Source organism: Carcharhinus amblyrhynchos, chromosome 28 (genome assembly GCF_965287045.1).
Source record: "Carcharhinus amblyrhynchos chromosome 28, sCarAmb.v2.hapA, whole genome shotgun sequence".
Lineage (NCBI taxonomy): Eukaryota > Metazoa > Chordata > Chondrichthyes > Carcharhiniformes > Carcharhinidae > Carcharhinus > Carcharhinus amblyrhynchos.
Window position 1 is genome coordinate 3,165,578 of NC_137351.1, and position 18,053 is coordinate 3,183,630.

Below are 18,053 nucleotides of genomic sequence, written 5' to 3' on the forward strand. Positions count from 1 at the left end.
CATGACAGCAAACAAGGTTTTGTATTGGCCCTTGTAATGTGAGGGCTGAACAGTCTGCTTCACTTGGATAAATATTTGTCAGATGCTCCAAATGGACACTTGGGTAACTCCATGATTTGTAACTGTTAAATGAGTGAGTTTAAAATTAATTTAAATCTTACCCCATAATCTGTTTTATCTCTTTGGTTTCCAGTACTTTCTCTTCCAATTAAACTTATTTGGACACCATTCACCTGTCAGAAATTTTGTGTTTTGGTTTTATTTCTGCCAGTTTATTTTACTCAACCCACTAGAAACTCGCTTAATACGTTTTTTTCGTATCTGCCAGTTAAATCTACCTATCCAATTAACTACAGACTACTTATGATTGTCCGCTGCACGAATGAAGCAAAACAAGAATGGTAGTATAGTTTTGCTCTTAAATATGGCACAGTATTTAAAATGCAATACCTTGTACAACAACTCCTCCCACCAGTCACAAATTACTCTGGTTTGAATGGTATGCATTGTTGGTGTTCACGTTTTACAACATAAATAGGCCTTCAATTTTTCAGCCTTTTTAAAAAATCATAGAATCCCTACAGTGCAGAAGGAGGCCACTTGGCCCATCGAGTCTGCACTCACAATGATCCCACCCAAGCTCTATTACTGCAACCCAACATATTTGCCCTGCTAATTCCCCTGACACTAGGGTCAATTTAGCACGGTCAGTCAACCTAATCCGCACATCTTTAGAGTGTGGGAGCACCTGGAGGAAATCATGTAGACATGGGGAGAACGTGCAAACTCCACACAGATAGTGACCCAAGGCCAGAATTGAACCTGGGTTCCTGGAGCTGAGAGGCAGCAGTGCTAACCACTGTGCCACCCATGATTCATGTCACACTGCAGTTGCAGATGAGCACTAGTGGATGTGTGAGGATGGTCAAGGTGAGATGAGCGTGACGTATGACAAAAAAAAATCTCCTGGACAAAGTCATCGTGAGCAGACAGATGTTAAAAGGTATTTGTGTTATCTTTAAGAAAAAGAGGTGGCAATACAAAGACCAGTAATTAATAGTCTTGATATGCAATATAAAGGGGCAAATGTTAAAACAGCAAGGACATGGAGCAGAAAGTTGGAGGTGAGTTAGAATTCTGTTTTTAGTCTGATTTTCACATTTCAAACTTAGAAATCATAATAGGAATTCATCCATTATTAAAGATCTGCAGATTATTAGTATTTAGATGTGATTTAAACTACTCTGGTTTCAACATTTTTACTGTTGAATGTGAAGTATTTGATCAGTTTTACCGGAAAACTTTAACCATTTTGTTCCTTCACTTCAGTAAGTATGTTTGTGTTAATGTGTCTTTGACAACTTATGTATTTTGTGCAAATAATATTTGTATGCAATATTCACATCTACACTATATGTGCATTGATCTGCAAGACTGTGTCAAAAATGTGAAAAGTGAATACTTGAAGGTGAACAGAAGCTTCACCTTCAAATATTCACAACCTTGGTAACTTTGTGCATGTCCTATGAAGAGAGACATGCTCCATATATGAAGTAAATTGGTGAATTTGCAGTTGATGTACTCTTCTTGATCACCCACAGCATGACGTTGTACATATGCCATTGCGCCACTAGATGGTGCATCAACTTTTCCCTAAGATTTCTTGTACATTGTACATTTAACAATGCAACTAAATCCCTGTACTGTTGTTTGAAGCCATCTTCTACATTGCTTCCAATTTTATCCAACTTCTGATATAAGAGCCCAACCTCACCTCATATATTTTGCATATTGTGGGAAAAAAGATGAAAATAATCTCACATAGAGATCATGTTTTCCTTATAGCTGTGATGGGCTTGTAGATGGACTCATTTATGAAAAGATTGCCTCCTGCCGAATGGTTTACTGTAATGTTTGTTTATCCAAAAACTTAGTTGCGAGTTTTTGCTTCTAAGCCTTCCTCAGGTAGACTAGAATCTTTGTGTTCAGCAGAGGCATTTTTTCTCCTCTACCAGCATCTCCATCTCTTCTTAAAATACAATCATTCATTGCTATTTCAGTTCAGAAGATCAAAGCCTTTGCTAGGTTATCTCTTGAGTCATAAGCATTTTGAATTCCTGATAAAGTATGGAGGTGGGCATAAAAATTCATACAGTAACAACTCATTGAACTTAGTACATTAACTATTAGTTTTTTTGTGTTATAGGTAATTGAATGAAAGGTGATGGGTTTTTTTTTCTGAACTGTTGAAAACCTCCTTGTACAAGCCCTCTATGCAGTATCAGAAATTTCTGTTTGTAATATTACCCAAAGATTGTGCAATGCATTTACAGCAGGATCTATTTCAGGATTTGCACATTACTGTGTATTGTCCATTGCATTAGCAAATAACCCTATTATGTTTGCAGGTTATCTGATACTGTGTTATTAATCAATACTACTTCTCTGACATATTTAGTCAGGATTCTAGACTCCTGCACATACAAACAAGGAGGAAGAGTAGATCACTTAGCCCTCGAGACAGGTCTGCCATTTAATGAGATCATGGCTAATCTGATAGTAAACTGAAATCTGCATCCTGCCTACCCCTGATAATCTATCATCCCCTTGCTCACCATGAACCCTGTCCACCTTTGCCTTAAAAACATTCAAAGACACCACCTCTTCGGGAAGAGAACTCCAAAGATACTCAGCCTTCTGCGAGAAAACATTTTGCCTCCATTTAAATGGGTGACCCCCCCCTTAAACTGTGACCCTAGTTTTAGATTCTTCCACAGAGGAAACACCCTTTCCACATGCACTCTATCAAGACCACTCAGGATGTTGTATGTTGCAATCAAGCCACTTCATACTCTTCCAAACTCTAGTTGGAAACTCTCCAACTTCTCTTCATAGGTCAACTCACCCATCCCAGGTATTAGTCTGGTAAAGCTATAGTGAAGACTGATGAAAAATACCTGTTCAATTTATCTACCATCTCCTTAACTTCCATTATCGATTCTCCAGACTCACTTTCTATTGAATATTTATCATGCTGATGTATTGAGCATCTGACTTCTCAAGAGAAAATCCTTCTGAGCTGAAACCTGTCTGGCAAATCACGTTATTGCAAATAATTAGTTTCTTAAAAGATCTGTTTCATTTTCATAGCTATAAATAACAATTTGCAGGTTTTATTACATCTCGGTAAACACATGCTGCCTCAATTTATAATTTGTTTTGGATTTCCCCAGAAGCACTGCCTTTTCTGTACAGTTCCTCAATCTGGAGCATTGAAATTCTGTCTCAAGTTTGTAGAGGAGAATATTTCTTTACATGGTTTACTTCTTTTGGATCTGAGCAGTGCTGTTATCAAGTTTATGTTGAAATGGCTGACTGTAGCTTAGACCTCTCCTCATTCTTAGTAATGGAATAACTTAGCAAAACATTTGTTTTTTGGAATCAGTAAAGTTGTTGGAACCATACTAGTTATTGGATTGGCTAGTGATGTATTCTGTGACAGAGCTTCTTTTGATCTTGAAGGAATGTTGTCAGACTTATGGTACAGAATTGTGACCAGAACATCACAAGAGTTGCTAGTCCTAACTTCATGTTCACTCCAGGAACACAAGAGGGAGCACAAGTCCTATGCTTCAGTGTTCTGCATTAATCCAGAATGTCAGCCCTGAATAACAGGTTTTGTGTAATAATTCCAACAAGGCCTTCTTCCGTCACCAAAAATCCTTTAATGATAACACAAGAAAGAGCTGCATTCATGGCTTACAGCATGCAAATCAATACCTGTGGCCCTACAGTGGTCTGGGCTGAAGCAACAGGTAACCCATCGCTGTTCACTTCCCATTGGTCAAGCCTTTGTTCGCTCAATAAGGGAATTTGTACTCCATGATGCCCATGGGGAGATCTATTGATAATCCCCTTCGTGGCCATCATAATATTTTGCATAATACTTGTTCTGGAGACACATTTCTCTTGAAGCGTTATTGCAGAATTTCATATGTAGAGTTACCATTAATTATTGAATCAGGGTTATGGGAGGATGCACCAAATTACGGAACTCTGGTGAGCTCAGTGTGGTTTGAGTTTTCAGTGCTTTTAGCCATTGTCAGGGTTAAACTTGGCAAATGTCTGATATTGTCTCTTGCTGGCAGCTGAAGTTTGATTTACCATATGGAAGAAACATTCCATTCCAAACTGATTTTTATTTCTGATTTGAAGTTTTCTTTTTGTGTTTAACGCCAGCACTGCTAAGCATAGAGAACATTTTCTTATTGAATTTTAATTTCAGTTTAGTATCCTGAAAAGTGATAATTTGGGAACAAGAAGTGTTTGATAAACACATCACATCAGCTACACATGTTGCATTTCAATTTCAAAAATCTAATTCCAAAAAGGACCAGCAGTTACAAAAACATAAGAGTAAGATTGAACCAGTATTTTATAGTGTGTTCACCTATATCAAAACAACTTGCTCTATAATGTGCAATTTGAAAATGAGATGGAATTGTATTTGTATTTATTCCTTGACCTTACAAGAAGTTTTGAATTCCCCCCTCTCCCCCCGCCTGTCCAAGACTGCCCTGAAACTCCAGCTTAAAGTCCTGAACATTGTTGTGAGCAGCCAGGAATATAGGAGTTGGGATATAATGTTATGGCTGTATAAGTTGTCAGTGTGTTGGTGCAAGTTTTGGTCACCCTGTTATAGGAAAGACGTTGATAAACTGGAAAGAGTGCAAAGGTGATTTATGAGGATGTTGCAAGGGGTGTAGTGGGCCTGAGTTATAGGAAGTGGTTGGCCAGACTGGGGTTTTATTCCTTGGAATGCAGGAAAATGAGGGGCGTCCTTACTGTGTTGTAGAAAATCACGAGGAACATAGGATGAACACACATGTACCGGAATTCTACCGCCCCGACTGCCACAGGGATTGGAGCAGACGAGGGGCAGACAATAGGAAGGTCTGTTGACCTCGTGTAGGATTTTATAGTTTTGGGATGAGTGAGGCCATAAAATCCCACCCCCCAGTCTTTATCACAGCATAGGGGAATTGAAAACTAGAGGGCATAGGTTTAAGATGGGAGGGGAAAGATTTAAAAGGGACCTGAGGGACAACTTCTTCGCGCAGAGGGCGGTGCATATATGGAATGAGCTGCCAGCGAAAGTGGTTGAGGCAAGTACAATAGCAACATTTAAAAAGCATTTGGATAAATACATGGATAGACGAGGATTAGAGGGACGTGGACTAAACACAGGCAATTGGGACCAGCTGGGAAGGCACTATGATTGGCGCGAACCGGTTGGGCTGAAGGGTCTGTTTCTGTGCTCTATGACTCTCTAATAATCAGTGGAGATTTTCAAAAGGAAGATTGAATGGTGACTTACATTTATCTTGATAACAGTTTCTCATTAGTTTCATACATTCATCTATGGTCCATCCAGTGTTTGAAATGCTAAGACAATGCCCTGTTGTCCTGTTTTATTCATCTTATTAGTGTACTCGTTCTGCCTTATGATGCAACTGTGAAGTTGGTGTTTCATCTCGCTCCCGCCACCCCCCCCCCCACCCTAAGAGTTGACAGTCGTACATTATTTCATTACTTAGTTGTAATTGTGCATGTGATATAATATTTAATACCTTTACTGTCATTATATATCTAATGAAAACAGTTGAACTTTTCAATTGTTTCAGAAATTATTTTATAAATTCTGTATTATTCCGTTGGTATTTATAAACCATAAAATAGAATTGAAAGGAGCATTGAAGTTGGCTACTGTATTCCATATAAAATTTTAAATCTGAAGCTAGCCTGCACTTTTGAAAGCTGATACATTGGCATACTAGTCTAGGTTAATGGTGTAAGCAGACTCCATGATTAGTAACATTTGAAATGAGATTCTTTCCTTAATTGTAATATGATGCCATTGAACTCGATGCACCATTTGCAATGTGGCAAAAAGTAATTGTATCATCTGTTGCTCAGTGTTCAAACAATGCATGTTCCCTTGCTTCATTGCAGTTGAATAGATCTTTATTGGTTCAGAGAGCACAAATGAAGGTTACACATCACACTTTTATCACGTTATTGTACTTCATACTGCCAATAATTATATTCAGCAACGAAATGCAAAGTATTGTTTTTCTCAGTTATACAGGGTTAAGATTGATGTAGACTGAGTTTTCTTAGCTCACTGTTATTTAATTAGGATTACTGTCACGATGTCAGAAATATAAATTTTACATCAAGGCAACTATGACTAAAGTGGTTATTTGCATACAGTGTTGGAATATAGATAATTGGGTAGAATATGGCCTGTGCCCATTCTTCGTCCAAGATTTGGCATTGTGGAGGCGATGTGCCACCAAAACAGGAAACCTGAGAATTGATAGAAACTGCTCCTCAGCCTAATCTCATACTTGCCAAACTAGGTTCTCACCCAAAAGAATCAATTTTGAGCATTCTGTTTTGCTGGTGGTAACCTTGGGTATGTCCTGGGAGTGGTTTTGAATATGAGAGTGGGATGATTATAACTCTGAGTACCACAGGATTTTGCAAAAAAAATTTCCAGAAACTTGGTCATTGTTGGTGGCCATGAAATTGTTAAATAATTTTCAGCAAGGCCGGCCCAGTGTTTTCCTCGCTCTTAAGGTGACCAGTTTGTGAAATAGGTTTGCAAAGTGGAAGTGATGTAGAAGATTAGCATGACCTTATTGAATGTGGAGCAAGCTCTGTGAGCTTTACAACCTACTCCAGTTCCTATTCATAATGTCCTTAAGGCCCCTCTCATCAGCTACTACCATTGATTTTAAAAAGTGTTGGATACCTCTTTATGATGAGCACAGGTATGTGGCAGGAAATTTGGAGGAGAGATGTGAGTTCGTCCAAAATAGAGTGAGGCCAGCCTAATAGCAGATGTCTTAGACTCAGCTACAAGATTTATTCATTGTGTTATTGATATTTAAACATCAAGTCACTACTTGCGACCCATCCTATAGACTCGTGTCTATAGGATGTGCTGGCTTCTTTCAGTTGAATCATGGCTGCATTAAAAGCAACTAGGAAAATATGTTCATTATCTTAAATTGTTACAGTGGAAAATGTTCTGGTTTCTCTCTTCAGGAAACATAATGAATTTCTGTTTTCTCACTTAGTTTCAGACAGACTTTATGAAATCAAGTTGATTGCATTCAATAAACAAGATGATGGATATGCAGCAGTATGGAAAGGGAAAACCAAGAAAGCACCTGCCCTAACCTTAGGTGAGCACACCCATGCTACCCATTGAAAGCACACGATAAATAAAACTGAACGTAGTGAACACAACCAAATAGGCCTGACAGTGATCCAGGAACTTCCAATTTCTTATTGTGCGAAAGGGATATTTGATATGGAGTTCTAATTTCTCTATGTATAACTACCGTGACCGAATTAACAGTATTTTCTATAGTTTTCAAATAAAAATGCACTGCATCTCTGTGTTAACTTTTTCAGATCTCCCAGTAATGCTACCACCACCAACCCAAATACGAGCAGAATCCAATAGTTCCAGAGCAATTTGGTTACACTGGACTCGGCCACCGTTCACTACAGTTCAAATTGCAAATTATACTGTTCGTTGCAGCCCTTCAGGGCTCAAGAATGCTTCTCTTGTCACTTACTTCACTAGGTGAGTTTGAGATCCTCTAAAGCTTTCTTGAATTGGTTGCAATCAATTAGAAGTGAATAATCAGAGTTGTGTCAACATCCTAAGCCATGACTGAGGTTCCTTTCTAATCTTATTCCCAAATTTAGATAAATGACCTTTTGTTTCACCCCACTTGCAGAATTATAAAGAAACTTAGCAAATTTGTTGCATAGTTTTGTTGAAGCTATTGCGATGTGTGTGTGTGTGTGTGTGTGTGTGTGTTTTACACAGGATGTTTGAGCAGCAGATAATTTTTAAAAATTGATTTGGCATTTCAAAGAAACCTGTGTAAAAGAAAAAAATTGCACTCTGGTAGATCATTTTAACTGCAGTTTTGGATGGTGGGTTGTGGACTTCCTGCCGATTCCTATGGGGGCTTGGAATTTGTGACCTCGTAAGACTAAGTGTTGTACGATCCACATGGTTGAAGAGTGTGGTCTGCAGGTGCGTTCCAAATATGGTTGTTAAATTTTCTAGCTCTTTTTCTTCATTAAAAGACTGCTGCTCAGCAGTCCTTGGGCATATAGCTGGTTGGTAGTACCTTTCAGATGTGGTTGATACTGGGTCATGCTGACCTATGTGATATCTTATTCTTAAGTTGTGGAGAGAAAAAAATGACCCAACAGAAATAATGAAATAATTATTAAATAAACTTGTTCTTCCTCCTTGTGGAACCATTTTGTCTAATCCTGAGCACATTCTCTTTAATGATTGTACAGTGTTTCTTTTCCCTCTTGGGTAAGTTAGGTTTTGCTATCTGTACAGACTTTTTGTACAGTTTACTTTCATCAGTTCAAAGTAAGTAAAGCGTTAAGACCATTGCTGGTAGTGAACACACTAGATGCTTTGCTTAACCGATTACTCCTACATGGAATGGAAAGTTGGTCCAGTAGTGTTCAGCTAGGTCTCTTAGCCCCTTTCCCTGCAATCATGTATCTTCAATATTGACACTGTTTTTGAAACCCCACTCTATTCACATGCATATAAAGTCTGTGGTCATCTTGCATTACGATTGTGAGGAGAACACCATGGTTCATGGAGCACATTTGAAAATAGAACTCTGAAAACAATCATTCTGGTCAAATTGGGGTCACAATGTAGTTCTATACAAGTTAATAAACTCCTTTGCTTGCAAACAGTAACTGTCTATCACTCACTCCTACACATCTTGGCACTCTGATTTTTCCCAATATTTTCTAAATTGGAGCTTCGAATGTGGGTCAGACCTATGTAGCTCATCATACTTGTACCAGGGACTGCTCTGTGCCAATGTGCACCAATTTGCAAAAGGATGATCAGAACAATTTGTTTATATGATTTGAATTACTAAACAGCTTTGAGGAACTGGAATTGAAAAAGACTGCATAGGAATGAGATGTGTTGTCAGTTGCTATCCAAAAACAGTTTTCATATAAAAACTTTTGCTTATGTGTTTATTTGTCTGGTTTTACTGAAGGCATGAAGTTTAGCAATGCTTTGCCTTTTGGTGATCATTTCTGGTCATTTTATATTAAAGAATAACATCTGTGCAATTTCTTGTTTGCCTCTGTGATATGCAGAACTCTTATTAGCAAGTGAGACATCAAAGCAGTTTAAATAATTATCTGGTATTAATGTGTGCTTTACCAGATAGCAATAAACATAACATATTCAAATGCACAGCCTCCTCAATTGAAGCAGCTTTAGTAAATCAAGATCCTTAAAACTTTGTTGATGCTGCTTCAACTTATTATTGTACTAAGTGAAAAGTTGAACTTGTGATGAAAATGGTTAACAGTGGAGTCAAAAACAAATTAGGGTGAGCACAATTGTCAAAGTGGTTTCTCTTCTATCGTTTCTAAGGCATGTGTGTTGATGGTAGACTAAGGTTATTTGCTGCAGGAAGCACAACAAATTTGTAAGCAAAACTTTTCAAGTGCTGTAGATCTGAAATAGAACTGCTGGAAATATACAGTATCTGTGAAGAGACGTAGTCTCCACAAGGACTGTGTAGTGGTCAATCCTACCAATACTTTCATGGACAGATGCATCTGCCTGAGGCAGGTTGTGAGGTTGAGGTCAAGCATGTTTTTCCCTCTTGTTGGTTCCCTCAGTCCTAGGTTAGTAGCTAGGAAGCTCTGATGTGTACATTTTTATTATGTTTTAAAATGCATCAGTTGGATGGCACAGTGGTTAGCACTGCTGCCCCTCAACGCTGGGGACCCAAGTTTAATTTCCAGTTTGGATCACTGTCTGTGTGGAGTCTGCATGTTCTCCCTGTGTCTTCATGGGTTTCCTCTGGGTGATCCTGTTTCTTGCAACATTCCAAAAAGCATGCTGGTTAGGTGCATTGGCCATGATAAATTCTCTCTGTGTACCCAAACAGACACCAGAGTGTGGTGACTAGGGTTTTTTCACAGTAACTTCATTATAGTGTTAATATAAGCCTAGTTGTGACATTAATAAATAAACTTGTGATTATTTTTGCCTTGTGTAAGATTGTATGATCCAAAAAACAAGTAGAGCTTGTTTATTATCAAGAAGATGTCATGAGTGATTTCTTGCAATTCCCAGCAAATTTAGTGTTGTAGGCAATTTCATCTAGATTATATATTTTTTGTGGTATTCAAGATATTGTTTCCTGTAAGGAAATTTTATGTTTTTTTGTTGAGCTGGAAACTAAAAGATTGAGATTAGACAGATGGTTTATGTTCTCAGGGTTTGAGCTATGTTTGTACTCATTCCCGTGACAGTCTCATAACACACACAACCATTACTACGTTATGTGCTCTTGGTGTTTGGCGGATTCGTGGAGATTTTACTGAAATAAATAGATATTGTGAAAAATAACTGAATCCAATTAGTGGTTATATGTGAAGATTATTTTAGATAACGTGTGAACAGCAATTACACGTGACTGTAAAAGCGAACATTATTTCATGCATATGCAAAAGCTCCGTGAAAGTAAATGCAACACATTAGCATTAAATGTAATATTTTAGTATTCAGTGTTTATAAATATAAAAAGGAAGATGTGCGTTTACATAGCACCTTTCGCTACCACTGTATTTTCCAAGGCACTTAACAGCCAAGGAAGTGTGTTTTGAAGTGGTGTCACTGTTGTAATGTACGAAACAAAGCAGCCATTTTTGCACACAGCAAGTTTTGCAATCAGCTGTGTGATAGTGATCAAATAACCTGTTGTGATTAACATTGACTGTGTTACTGGAGTTAACTCCCCTGCATTTTTAAATATTGCCAATTCACTTTTACATTCTTTTACATTCACTTGAGGGGGCAGATATGGCCTCAGCTTAACATCTCTTTTGAAAGAAAGCACCTCCAACGCTGCAGCACTCTGTCAGTATTACAGTCAATCTAGCTTTTTTGCTCAAGGCTTGGAAGGAGCTTGAACCACAACTTCTGACTTGAGATGAATGCTGCCAATTTAATTGCCCAGCTGATGCATTGTAAAAACATAAATGAAAAAACGCTTTAGATTGTGGGCCCGATTTTACCAATTGGAGGCTAAGAGCCAGATCCGGACGTAAAATGGATCTGAGCATGGAATCCTCGTTCCAGCGCGCCCATACACTTCTTGTCGGCTCCGGTCTGGTCTGCGCTGTGGGCAGGGCTTGGCGCTACCGGAACAATCGGAGCTGTGAACTGTGCGTGCGCAGTTCGAAAAAAATCTGAAACAGCGCACCCAGGCACGAAAGACAAAACCAGCAGAGAGAGCCGGGGTAGGGGATGAGTCGCGATAGGACCGCCCTGGGAGGCAGGCCCCCCCTGGGAGGCAGGCCCCCCCTCGGTTGCACTCTGCCGTCCTACTGTGCCAAACCAGCAGTACAGCATGCCTGCAAGTAAATACAGCTAATTTTCTTCTTTCCAACCTACTTGGATTGTTGCTGTCCCTCCACCATCCTTCTGACCTGCACTCGTTGATGTGGAGATGCCAGCAATGGACTGGGGTACACACTGCAAGAAGTTGCACAACACCAGGTCCTGTTGGACTTTAACCTGGTGTTGTGAGACTTCTTACTGCACTCGTTGGACAGCCTGCAGCACCTTCCTGGCCTTCCGCTGGCATCTGCTGAAGGAGAGGGGCAGGCTCAGATGGATCTCTGGTTGGGAGGTGGGGGGGTGGCAGTGCAGATTCTCCATCCTCCATCCTCCACCCACCCTCCCCCAACCAGAGATCCATCTGAGCCCACCCCCTCCCTCCGGCAGACATCAGCAGAAGGCCAGGCAGGTGCTGCAGGCTGTCCAATGAGTGCAGTAAGAGTAAAGTAAGACTTTAACCTGGTGTTGAGAGTTCTTACTGTGTTGACCCCAGTCCAACGCCGGCATCTCCATATCAACGAGTGCAGGTCAGAAGGATGGTGGAGAGAGATCAGCAATCCACATGGGTTGGGGGTGGACTCTGCCATGGGTGGAGCGGGGGGGTGGTCAGATCGCAGGGGGCAGGTCTGCCGGGGTGGTTAGCCAAGGGTGTTCAAGGAGGATGGGCTTCGGAGGTTCCCCTGCAGAATAGGAATCCACTTCAGATTTTTATTTTTATTTTGCAGGTTGATAACAGCACGGATCCGAAAACAGTACAGTGGGGTTTGGCCATAGAGTTGGGCACACAGTTCATTAAGTCGATTTAAATCGTCGGGCCGCCCGATTGGGGCGTGGACTGGATCCGCACCCAAATCGGGTGTCGGTAAAGGCGTGATCTGCTCGATTTCGAGTGCAGATCGCGTTACAGGCCCCACGCCTGAAATTACCATGATTTCGCATCCGAAAACGGGCGCAAATGTTTGGTAAATTTGGGCCCTGTGTGTCTACAAATGTTTTGCATGTTAAAATTCTTTTCCAGCATTCAATCTTCTTTGGCTGTTTCTAGCTCTGAAGAAGAGATTTTTATCACTAGCCTGAAGCCGTACACCAGGTATGAATTTGCAGTCCAGTCCCATGGAATTGGCATTGATGGACCTTTCAGCAGCATTGTAGAGGGATTGACCTTGTCTGACAGTGAGTACAAAATTGTTACATTTCTAATCGATGATTATTCCACACTTATGAGTAGCGCTTCTGAGTTTTCTTTGATATTCCCGAAGATCTGTTGCACACCTCGCTGGCTGTAATATCAGAGATACTGGGGCTAATTATCATCTTCAGGTTCTGTTCAGTTTTAAAATGTTAAGAACTGGTGCAAAGTCAACTTAATCACATTCATTTCTCTGGTATAAACAATTTGCGTAACTATTAATAGTCAGATTTGAAGCCTTGGGGACAATTAATAGGGCCCCACGATAAGGAAGATTCAAAAAAAATTCAGAGTTTTCAGACATCTCAATCAATTAATCTTGCCCAAGATCAAAAGGATAATACTTTTTCCAAACGAGAAGCAAAAAATGAAGAGGAAAAAATGCTAGACAGAGGTGTGAGTCGACAGACAAGCAATGGAACAGCTAGAACCCATTATCTTTGCCGCATGAAGCTGAACTGTTTCTGGTTGCACTCTGCTGTCCTACTGTGCCAAACCAGCAGTACAGAATGCCTGCAAGTAAATACAGCTAATTTTCAGACACAGCTAAAGACATCTGCTGAGCTAGGCATCATTAGAGCAGGACATAACAATCATTCTCTTGCGTGCTGGTCTATTCTATCAGAAATGGCAGATAGGAATGGCAAAGTTTCAGAAGTGCTGTCATGTTGTGGATATAACCAGTTAGGCAACATTAATTTGTGGGCCCAGAAGAGAAAATGCTGGAAAATCTCAGCAGGTCTGGCAGCATCTGTAAGGAGAGAAAAGAGCTGATGTTTCGAGTCCAGTCAACCTTTTGACAAAGCCTTTGAAAGGAGAAGGCTCCACCATCACAATCTTTGCCAGAGCAAGGCAGTGCAACCACTATCTTAAATTGCACGTATCTGTAAGTGCTGGCAGAAAGGCATAGAATGCTTCTGACATCTAGTGCAGCTTTGACAAAAGGTTGTCTGGACTCGAAACATCAGCTCTTTTCCCTCCTTACAGATGCTGTCAGACTGGTGAGATTTTCCAGCATTTTCTGTCTTGGTTTCAGATGCCAGCATCCACAGTAATTTGCTTTTATCCATTGATTTGTGGGCACTCTGACAGGTTTTCTTTCATGCAGTTTCCTGTAAATTGTGACCTGCTATAATCAGAGTGCTTCTGAAGAACTTTGAGCATAAGGAGGGAGCTAGGTCTCTTCTCCCTGGAGAGATGAAGGTTGAGAGGCGACCTGATAGAGGTTTATAAAATGTTGAGAGGAATAGATAAGATGGATTCTCGGAGGCTATTTCCCAGGGCTGAAACGGTCGCTACGAGAGGACACAGGTTTAAGGTGCCGGGAAGCAAGTACAGAGGAGATGTTAGGGGAAAGTTTTTCACTGAGGGTCGTGAGTGAGTGGCATCAGCTGCCGTCGGTGGTGGTAGAGGCGAACTCGCTGGGGTCTTTTAAGAGACTTCTGGATGAGTATATGGGATCTAATGGCATTGGAAGTTACAGATAGTTCTATGGCTTAGTAGGTACGGATGTGATCGGCGCAACTTGTGGGCCAAAGAGCCTGTTTGTGCTGTAGTGTTCTATGTTCTATAAGTTAGCCAGGCAGTCACATCTCTCAAGGATGTCACTGGAGGTTGTCTGTTCAGCTGCCTTTGGAAGGAGAAAGCTCCACCATCACGATCTTTGCTTGACCGAGGGAATGCCACCACTTCCTTAAGTTACAAGCATCTGTGAGCACTGGCAGAAAGGCATAGAATGCTTCTGGCATCTAGAGTTGTCTGATAGCTTCCATTAGTTGCCTTCCTCTCAAAAGTCAGCACAGTAGTTTCCCATTGAGAATCTGATAGAACAATGAATATAGTACGAATGCCTGAAAGAGAAATAAAATAACTGAAAACCTTTCAATAAAGATCTTGATGTAGCCAGAAAACCTTTGGAATTTGTGCCCTTTAAACATGGACCTGAAAGTATAGCTTAGAAACCCTGGATGCCAGGTTCTCCAGGCATTTATTGAATTTGGCATCTAACATGTTTGCTGGCCAGGGTGTGGAATTGGGACTTGCACTTCTTTTTTTACCACTGATATTAAACTCTGGATTACTTTAGTGAGAACTTGAAACATCAACCCAAAATCCAGCAATACATTTGATTGGGGCGGAAATCAGGCAAGACTAATTTCCATCTAATTCACAATTTGGTGCAATTTATTTTATGTAATAGAAAATGGTCATTGTTATCAAAATGAGCCAATAAACTTCAGCTTTTGCAAGTGGCTTTTCCAGCATTTTGGCTGCCAATTTTTGGTTGGCTGGAATCATGTATTGTTCTTTAGCTGATCAAGAAAATTACATTCATCGTCTTTCCAGATCTGTATGACCATGTCTCTAATGATATTTTGCACTGAGTCTAGAAGATATATCTCCCACAAGATGTTCGATGCAGATCATGGAAAAAAGTGTAGAATAGTGCTTTCTGTGTGGATTACTGATTGTTCTTCAGGGAGAAATACACTGGTGCATTGAAGTTGTCAATAGAATTATTACATGCAATCCAGTAGCAGTTTATAAGATGCATCTTCCAATGAAACAAATCCTTAGGAGATTTTTTACTCAAATTAACTCAGTAGAAGGTTTACTTTCAGTAATAAGATGATTGAATAGATGGAAAATGTCCTGTAATAAGTAATCAAATGTGTTGTATTATTTTGAGGGTCCCTGGGCTGGAAAACCACTTGTTTAATTGACTAGTTGGGGTTGAAATTTTAATGGTTGCATGAGTATCAACATCAGGACTGCAAAAGTGCAAGTCCTGTTCAGGTTATTGACACCTGTTTTCCCTGCTGGTAGATTTGACATGAGATCTCCAGCAAGCTCCTTTTTGGCTGGCACAATGGGAAATATCTTCTTGGAGGTAGGAAATTTGAAAGCATTTCTTTCTGAATCTTTAAAGAAGATTTTTGTTTTACATCCTATCTCTTCACTCCAAGTCCCCCCATCGCAATCTCTATTCTGGTAGTTATCATTCTGGTTAGATAACCTGCTCCCAAATCCCATGTTTTTTCCACTGCTGGCTGCTGGAAATCATAAGATGAATCTGGACAATTTGCTCCCATTTCCTTGGTATCCACTGTGTGGATCACTGGCCCTGCTGAAATGAGAAATAATTTTATTGTTTGTCTCATGTGTGTAACAGTATGTTAGTATGCCTTTTCAATATTTAAAATAATGCTACCAAACTGCTTTTCATGCGTTCAATTTTGATTCACTGTCAGAACAGTATGGCATGCACAAGAAGAATTAGTGGAAGTTCTTGAAATTGTCTTTCAACAATACATCCAGTGTGAATCTTAGTTTCTTAATAGTCCTTGTTTCTTCTCAGAACCTTCAACTCCTCCATCAGACATGAAGTTGAATCCAATTAATGCCTATTCAGTCAGAGTTCGATGGCTGCCTCCAACAGAACCAAATGGCATTATAGTCGAATACATTATTTTGTACAATGCAAACTACACGCAACCTGATGACCTATGGAATTCGCTATCCAAAGAAGGTGAATATTGGGAAAAACAGTCAAAAATAATTGTAGGCAAGAAAACTGTGCTTTGTTTCCCCATTAAATACCATTGTTCTGTTCGCTTGTATCTGAAAATATGAGAAAAATGTCATCACCAGTTTGAAGATTTAGAAGTGTTAGTGACATTTTATCTAGTTTCAACATTTATAAGTTGAGAAACCCGTGAAAAACAATAAGACCTTATTTGATAGCAGCTAAGCTCACTAGACACCACTTCCAATTAGACTAAATTTGTACTTCAAGTTATTTCTTTACAGATGCATTTTTATTCACTACATTGGAAAATATCAGATATTAAAATACTCACACCCATTATTGTTATGCAGTAACTTATTTAAATATATATATCATTGTGGTTAGAAGATAAAGTTCCTTCTGTTGACTGGTAACAAAATAGTTCCTGATATCAAGATTTAAACATTCTAAGAGTTTCTGAAAAGAGCATGTACTACCATTAAAAAAATTCTCAGCAAATGAATTACATTTGAAGCATAGTCAAACACAATGGTCAGTCTAGAGACAGCAAATAAAATAAAGAACAATATAATCTGCTTTCTTCATGTTAGCTAAGGGATGTATGTTGACCAAAACAATGGTGGAACTCCTTGCATTCATTGGGACCTGAAAATAACTGGAACCTTGGTTTAACACCTCAATTTTTAAAAATTCAGTACTGCATTGAAGTGTTGACCTGGATAATGGGCGAAATCTTACCAAAAAATGGCAGAGTGTTGGTTCTGGCATGAAAAATGGAGTGATTCCCAGCAACGGCGCAGGCGTGTTTTCGGGCTGAATCTTATGCCTCATTAGTATTAATTTTATGCCCGGGAGAATCACGGCACTCTTGCAGCTTGTTCTCTTACGATTTGCCTGCCTCACAACAACATAACTATTGCAAGCTCTGGGGAGCTCCATGTAAGTGGCTCCCCAGCTGCAAGAGATGGCAAACAAGAAGGCAGCACTGCAGTTTTTGGTGGGGGCCCTCACCAGGATGCTTGATGGAGTGGAGCAGATGCAGGCTACACTCTACCCCTGTTCCAGGAGATGGCCTTCCAGCAGGCTCACCACCTCACCACTCGTGCTTGGGATGCAGTGGCAGCCTTGGTTAGTGCAAGCTCCCTCCAGAAGAGGATGGGGTATTAGTGTCAAAAGAAGATGAATGATCATCTTTGCTTAGTCAGGGTAAGTGAACCCTCTGGACTCCTTTGCACCCCCAACACTTTCTCTCACACAACACCTTGGCTTTTACCAACACCAGATTCCCCCTCCCTCCCACACTTACCATGTTCCCCAGTAGCTGCTATGCTCCTACCCAAGCCCCATGCTTGCCACCTCTCATCCCTACCTTAAATGTCAACACTCCCACTATATTGTTTTTCTCTGTCCTTGCAGGACAACCTCGACCACAACAGGCGTTTGTGGGCACAGCCATCTGGCGTCATGCCCGAGCTGAGAACGCTTTTCTGTTTTGAGAAGTATGCTCTCAACCTGGCCAGAGAGGAGGTAGTGTGCCTGCTGAAGTGGGGGCAGCAGGGAAATCTCAACGTGTATGCTGTCATTCATCAAGTCTTGAGTGAGTAATCAATGTCCCTTCCTCATCCCCTGTAATGCATTGATGCCATATCCCTTCTCTTATAGGCTGACCAGTGGAACAGGCCAGACCATCCTCGTGCCGAACATCCTGGACCCACTGGATTCCAGCAGCTCAGAGGGGGACATCTCCAACCACACCATTTAAGAGGCAGCACAGCAGTGCACCTGGCACCCGCACAGCTACTTGCATCTTAGTGGGTTCAGTAAGTAGGCAGACT

The 18,053-nt window shown here is 40.4% G+C and overlaps 1 protein-coding gene across 3 annotated transcripts in view; it reads left to right on the plus strand.

Annotated features, from left to right (window-relative positions):
- Nucleotides 1-18,053, plus strand: part of igdcc4 (immunoglobulin superfamily, DCC subclass, member 4) — a 120,196-nt gene that overhangs the window by 82,336 nt on the left and 19,807 nt on the right. For all 3 annotated transcript variants that reach the window (XR_013889588.1, XM_080214141.1, XM_080214142.1), the window contains exons 12-15: nucleotides 7,146-7,253; nucleotides 7,486-7,660; nucleotides 12,546-12,673; nucleotides 16,048-16,218. Coding sequence is in view for 2 of the 3 variants with exons in the window: in XM_080214141.1 (XP_080070267.1) it covers nucleotides 7,146-7,253; nucleotides 7,486-7,660; nucleotides 12,546-12,673; nucleotides 16,048-16,218 (582 nt within the window). In the remaining variant the exon portion in view is untranslated. The remainder of the gene's footprint in view (nucleotides 1-7,145; nucleotides 7,254-7,485; nucleotides 7,661-12,545; nucleotides 12,674-16,047; nucleotides 16,219-18,053) is intronic.